The 6,705-nt window shown below is 44.9% G+C and overlaps 1 protein-coding gene across 2 annotated transcripts; it reads right to left on the bottom strand.

The window, feature by feature from the left end:
* Window positions 1–1,485: 1,485 nt before the first annotated feature.
* LOC125530173 (WD repeat-containing protein DWA2-like) lies at window positions 1,486–5,472 on the bottom strand. Of its 2 annotated transcripts, none has more exons than XM_048694581.1 (14): window positions 5,287–5,472; window positions 5,108–5,191; window positions 4,858–4,990; window positions 4,639–4,750; window positions 4,032–4,131; window positions 3,751–3,878; window positions 3,573–3,642; window positions 3,030–3,118; window positions 2,649–2,694; window positions 2,473–2,543; window positions 2,326–2,399; window positions 2,193–2,251; window positions 2,015–2,093; window positions 1,486–1,921 (listed from the first exon to the last, which is right to left on the bottom strand). In XM_048694581.1, the coding sequence occupies exons 1-13, from the start codon at window positions 5,332–5,334 to the stop codon at window positions 2,052–2,054; spliced, it is 1,056 nt and encodes a 351-aa protein (XP_048550538.1). In that variant the 5' UTR covers window positions 5,335–5,472; the 3' UTR covers window positions 1,486–1,921; window positions 2,015–2,051. The 2 variants fall into 2 exon arrangements, with proteins under 2 accessions (XP_048550538.1, XP_048550537.1); XM_048694580.1 differs by having other exon boundaries at window positions 2,021–2,093.
* Window positions 5,473–6,705: the final 1,233 nt, after the last annotated feature.

Below are 6,705 nucleotides of genomic sequence, written 5' to 3'. Positions count from 1 at the left end.
TCCAACCATATGTGCCACGCGATGAGGGCCAGCATCGACTTGGTGCCCTTGTGGTTTCCCGGGGCTGCAGTGGTGATGATCCTTTCGGCACAGCCCGTCGACGTAGTCTCGCTGCTCCATCCAGCAGGGTTTAGAGCCTGGCAACCAGCCCAGGCCGCAGCTTGGTTCCAAACCTTCAGGGAGATTGGGCACTCCTAGAAGAGGTGGAAAGATGACTCGAGGTTTCTCATGCACAGAGGGCAGAAGTAGCCATTGGTCCACCCCCTTCGTTGCAGCCTGTCATTGCGCCATAGCTTGTCTTGGTGGAGGAACCAGAGGAACATCTTGATCTTCCCCGATGCCCAGATCTTCCAAATCAGGCTTCTAAAGCTACTGAGCTGTCCCTCTGCAAATTGCGTGGTGTAGGTCGATTTGGTGGAGAACATCCCTGAGCTGTGCTGCGTCCAGCGGATTGAATCAGGCGTCTGTGCATCGAAGACAAGGCCGGCGCTTCTGATCTCTCTAGCGAGCTGGATGACTTGGCGGACGATGTCGCTACTGTTGGCAAGCCTTAGATCGAGGACCCAGCGGTCACCCTGCAAGGCCTCCTGGACCGATCGGTTCTTCCTGATGGATGTAGCATAGAGCGCCGGAAAAGCCGAGCAAAGTTGGCGGCCTCCCAGCCAGGAAGAGGACCAGAAGGAAGCAGAAGTTCCATTTCCGCAGAGGGAGAAATACACGCACAACTTCTTTTCAAGAGGCCCGTAATGACAAGGCCCAACCACTAGTTAAGTGATTAAGTGCCGCGCACATATCCGCCGGGAATTGTCATTTGCATATCAGTTTTGTACCCCCTCCGTTTCTAAATATTTGTCTTTTTAGAAATTTCAACAAGTGACTACATACAGAGCAAAATGAGTGAATCTATACTCTAAAATATATCTACATACATCCGTATATGATAGTCCATTTGAAATCGCTAAAAAACAAATATTTAGAAACGAAGGGAGTAGTTGCAAAGACATAAGCATGCGATCCTTCCCGGCGGTAGGTTGTTCATGCGCACAATCGGAGCCACAAGTTTCTCATTAATTAGAATTAGTAATAAGAAATCAGAGATTAGTCTTCAGTTGACTTGCAAGCCGCAGCACTATTAGCATCTACTCCCTCCAATTCCTAAATATAAATATAAGTTCTTTTAGAGATTCCACAATAAACTACATACAAAGCACAATGAGTGAAACTATGCTTTCAAAGGCGTGTGTGTGTGTGTGTGTGTGTGTGTGTATATATATATATATATATGAATGTAGTCTCTATAGTGAAACCTCTAAAAAGACTTATATTTAGGAATGGAGAGAGTATTTGGAGTACAATTCAACTCAGGCAAAAAACTCTCAAGACACAAATATACTAGACCTAGACTAAGCCATTTTGTAAGATACAGATGAAATATTGCAATCTGTTGCAGAAAAGCATCCTACAAGAATATTAAGAATTGACCGGTAAACAGAAAAATCCATTGATATTGTAAATCACAACACTAGTACAAACTTCAGCTCAGTCATACTTCATCACATCATGCCAACCAGGCTCATCGGATATCAGAATTCTAATAAGCCCAGAAGCAGCAATTAACTACCACTACCGATATCCACAGTTTCCCCGAAATCCAAAATGAAGAACTAGTGACAAAATTTGAAGATATAGGAGAACTGTTGAAATCTCAGCTGCGCTATATTCTTTTCAACTGTGACTACATCATTTTTTTCTCCAGCAACCATCCTGGACTTCCGTCGCCGTGATTATTGAGATATGAATGGCTTGCTATTGCACCAGGGTTACTAGAACCAAATCATCGCATCAGCCCCTTATAGCAGAACGCACAATGGCAAGAACGAAGCTCTACAACACCAATTATATGCACAACAAACAAGCCTGCCTGTGGGAGAAAAGAACATTTTATTAGAACAAGACATACCATCGGAAATCTTAAAGAACAGCTATAGTGAGAGCTAAGACAAGTATTTCATACACATACACATGAAGTGGAGAAAATAGACCAACAAGCTTCATTTTCTCTGCAGGTGGGGCTTGACAGATTCTAAAACAACCTGACCATCAGAGGATTTCTCAACAGTTAGACAAAATGTAACATTAGAAAGCACAAATCAACATCTACAATAAATAACAAAAAGGTTGCAGATACTCACCCTTCCATCATAAGACAAAGAAGCAAACAAAGATGGATCATGGGAGCTCCATGCAATTCCTACAATTTCAGTCAGCTCTGTGATTCTTTGTCAAAATTTTAATGTACATACAAGTAGGGAGGTTCAACGGTACCATAGATGCTATCTTCGTAGTCAGTATACAAGTGCAGTAATGGTTCTTCTTGCCTAGTGGGCGAACCAGAAGGGCTGCGAAAATAAGATTGGGGGCATCAAAATTACAACCTCAAACAAATTAATCAAATCTGTGAGTAACAGAAACCTTTCGGGTCCAGAGTCATCAGTGCCAACTTTAGCCAACCATAAATTGACAGCTGAATCCGTTCCAGCACTCTATAGAGAAGTTTCAATAGTCAGTTACAATTTAAATTGATATATACTATATTACTACACGCGTGAGAGAGAGCGAGGGCGGGAGGGGGAGGAGGAGAGAGAGACCAGAATCAGCTCATCATACTCAGGATTGTGCCGAACAGCCCATGTCCTGCAAAAATCATTATATCGAGGTCAATTAACTTGATGATCGCTGGAGTAAGAAATCACAAAAGCAAATTAGTAACCATATATATTAAATTGGTGAGTTGACAGCATCATCCCATATAGGTGGTAAAGTGCTACAACACCAGACCAATAAAAAGTAACAACAATGTTGACATGGGACGAATATGCACTCATATGAAGGATTTCAAGCATCAAGGAGCACACATTCACATCAAATATGCATAGAACAAATGGTGCAGGTTTAGAACATTTCATCAACTAAATACACAAAAAAAAACAGATTTTCATTTGAGTTTACTATAAGATACACCAACATACCAATGTGAATGTCCAGGGAGATCCTTCAGAGGATGCTTAAGCATTCTGAGATCCCACAAGCGAATTCCGAATTCGCCCTCTGCTGTTGCCTGCACCGCAAAAGGGAACCTCAAGCAGCATAAACAAACGAAGCTGACTGAAAGAAATTTGCAAACTGTTACTCCGACATGGATACTAGAACCCGACTCAGCAAAAATTTACAAAATAATATTTGAGGTTCCAATGGACTAAATTAACCTTATTATAAAAGGTAATGATAAATTTCAAACCTGCTGCCAAACAAAATCAACAAAAAGAATTTGATCAAACAATAACTAAGTAAGAAGTAGTGGCAAATCCAGATTAAATATTAACTATGTTACTTACACAAGTGCAAGAAAAAGAAACTCTGCAAAGTTGAAAGGTAACGGAGAAAAAGAAACTAATAAAAAAATACCCCTTTTCAGGGTTACCACACAAAAAAGGCAACTCATTAACCTGCTTTTCTTCTGATAGAAGAAATAAAATAGTTTTTATCCGAAGAACAAGATGCACCAAACTCACAATTATGTTTTGCTTCTTGGGGTTATAATCCACATCCCGGATATGAGCATGCTCAATTGCATTTGATCTCCTAAGAACAATTAGTTCATGCACATAGATGTAAGTACAGCATTTGAAAATCCAAACATAAGTATAAGCTCAGATAATCTGATGCGGTCAAGATTGTCAAAGTACTAACTTCATAGAACGGAGATCCCAGAAGTGGAGTGACGAATCAGTTATTGTAGCAACTGCGTTGTGATTGTGTGGATCCCAAGCTCCACCACGTAAATTGGGAAGCATGTCAGCAGATCCCTGTGATATCATCTGCAATTTCGGTACTCAAATTAGGACCATGATGAAGTACTAAACTGATGCTAATAGAGATATTGATGTTTCAGATTTTATAAACTCATATTAGGCATATAAATAATGAAAAGAATTTGTAATGTATGTTAAACAAAAGGATGATCGACACACCTTGGCTGATTTATTTGATGGATCTATGTTCCAGAGAAAAATGTTTCTGTCATTGATGCTAATTAGCTTATCATGCTTCCCCAGTGGCCACCAGAGAACACTGCAAAAACAAACTAGCTAATAAAGATCATATGCATAAAGAGAGATTGTCTCACTACAGATCCTCCACAAAATATCAATATGCAAAGCTAACCAATATTATATGCATAACATGGGAAACTTACAAAACCATGACAGAGATCAGAATTAAAAAAACAGTAACTCAGAATAATTGTATAGTAAAAAAAATCATCTATTGTGTGTTGTGATACGAGTGAGGTACGTTCTGCCAAATTGATATGTTCCGTGTAGTGTACCCGGCTTACTAAAACCCTCTCATATCAGTGCATGCTGCATGTTAGCATTGGCACGGCCAGTCAGAGCATTATAATTTGCCAATTTGGACTTTGCAAATGTGCACCGGCACAGACACATTAAACAACAAACGCATTCTGGGATTCTCGTTACATCTCGTCTAAAATTCAACAAGCACAAACGCATCCTATATGAAAATAAGATTAAGTAGCTCTAGAGCAAGCACAGAACTTCAAGGCAAACAAGAGCGCACCATCTTATTTTGTCCGTGTGGTCATCGAGCGTGAAGAGCTGCTCAAGCTGCGGTGAGTTGGACTGGCCATACAGCTCCGGGATCTTCCAAACGGACGCGCCATAACCCTCGCCTGTCATTCACATGGAGACGCTTTAGAATTGCGTCTCAAAATGCTGAGTGCATCAAAAGAGAGAGGGAGAGAGAGAGAGAGTTCTGAAAAGAGCGGAGCATTTCTACCAGACGTGTAGACCGTGGAGAAGAGCCTGTGGTCGAAGGGGCAGGACTTGAGGTCCCAGATCTCGTTGGGATGGTAGAACAGCCCGTCGCACACGAGCTCGTTCTCCCCCGGCAGCAGCCGGATCAGGTGCACCTATTCTTGGACACGAGGAATTCGAGATCCAATCACGCACCATTCTCAACCACCCAAAGAAGAAATCACCACTCCAATTGCCGCAGTGCAGGGCAGAGTCCCCCGCAAGAAACGTACCTCGTTCTCCTCCTTGAGGCTGAGGGTTCCGGCGAGGAAGGTGGTGGAACCGGCATCCGCGCGCACGTCGGTGATGCACCGCGCCTGGAAGAGGGGAAAAAGAAGATGAGGAGGAAGGAGACGGAAGAGGGCGCCACGGGAGAGTGTTCTAGAAGCTTCGAGAAGGTGGTGTCGCTTGCCTGGTACTTGAGGCCGCCGTAGACGATGCCGCTGGATCCGCCCTGCATTCTCGCTGACGCCGGCGAGACGATCGGAGATGCAAACGGAGATCGCTGAATGGTACCGCGGGTAGTCGTCGCCTTCCACACTCCTTACCAAGATTGAAGTCCGCTTTGCCACACAGGAAACGTGTTTTGGAGTGACCAAACGGACGCGAATTTTGTCCCTTTTTTATTCATTTTGATCGGCCGAGATTGCTCGTCTTTTTCTTTGGATTGGCCAGGCCGTCCACTTAAAAAACAATTTCAAAAAATAACATCTAAATTTAACATAATTAAAGTTCACTTAAACATTAATAAAAATAAAAAAACTAAAGAAAACACCACCCAGCACGCTGCCTTAGGTGTCACCTTTGTTGCAGTCATCGCCAGTGAGGTCGACGAAGGCTGGCCCGGAGGAATTGCTGCAGGGCGCGCGTGCTCCTCCTGCTGATGCTCTCGACGCACTTCCTCCTCATGCGCTCCTCCTCGTGCTCGGCATGCATCTGGTGCTCGTCGTCGTTGTGCTCCTCCGACAGGTGGAGCTGTAGCCAGGGATCCATGTAGGGCTTTTCTTGCTCCGTCGTCGCGCCCAGGGCGCGATGGCCCAGTCCCCCGCCGACGACAGTACGAGGGCCTCCTCCAAGTCATCCCAGCGCGCGTCCTCCTCGCGTTGGCTCTCCTCGAGGGCGCGCTAGAGCGCCGCCTCCAATGCGGACTGGTAGGCCGCCTCCTACTCCCCCGGCGCCACCTCCCAGTTGGGGGAGTCTGCCGCTTACGCCGGGTTGTGTTGCTGCTCCGGGCCTCCGGCAATAGGAGGGCGCAACGCTTGCACACCTCCTCTGTGTGCGCCGCGCCGACCGCGGCACCGCTGATGTTTGCTTGAACTACGTCGGTATTGTGGAAAAACGTAGCATGCAATTTTAAAAAAAATCCTACGCTCACGCAAGATCTATCTAGGAGATGTATAGCAACGAGAGGGAGAGAGTATGTCTACGTACCCTCGTAGACCGAAAGCGGAAGCATTTGACAACACGGTTGATGTAGTCGAACTTCTTCTCGTTCCGATCGATGAAGCACCGAACGTACAACACCCCCGAGTTCTGCCATGTTCAGCTCGATGACGTCCCTCGAACTCTTGATCCAGCAAAGTGTCGAGGGAGAGTTCTGTCAGCACGATGGCGTGGTGACGGTGATGGTGAAGTGATCCCATAGGGCTTCGCCTAAGCACTACATGAATATGACCGGAGGCGTAAACTGTGGAGGGGGGCGCCTGTTGGGGAACGCAGTATTTCAAAAAAAAATCCTATGATCACGTAAGATCTATCTAGGAGATGCATAGCAACGAGAGGGGAGAGTGTGTCCACGTACCCTCGTAGACCGAAAGCGGAAGCGTTTTAG

The sequence above is a fragment of the Triticum urartu genome, unplaced genomic scaffold, assembly GCF_003073215.2.
Source record: "Triticum urartu cultivar G1812 unplaced genomic scaffold, Tu2.1 TuUngrouped_contig_6122, whole genome shotgun sequence".
Taxonomy (NCBI): Eukaryota; Viridiplantae; Streptophyta; class Magnoliopsida; order Poales; family Poaceae; genus Triticum; species Triticum urartu.
This window is presented reverse-complemented; position numbering and strand designations above follow the sequence as displayed.

Coding starts and splice junctions, on each gene's coding strand:
- LOC125530173 (XM_048694581.1), bottom strand. CDS start 5,334: ATGCAGGGCGGATCCAGCGGCATCGTCTACGGCGGCCTCAAGTACCAG. Junction 4,991..5,107: donor GCCTCAAGGAGGAGAACGAG/GTACGTTTCTTG, acceptor GTCCAAGAATAG/GTGCACCTGATCCGGCTGCT. Junction 4,751..4,857: donor CTCCACGGTCTACACGTCTG/GTAGAAATGCTC, acceptor TGTGAATGACAG/GCGAGGGTTATGGCGCGTCC.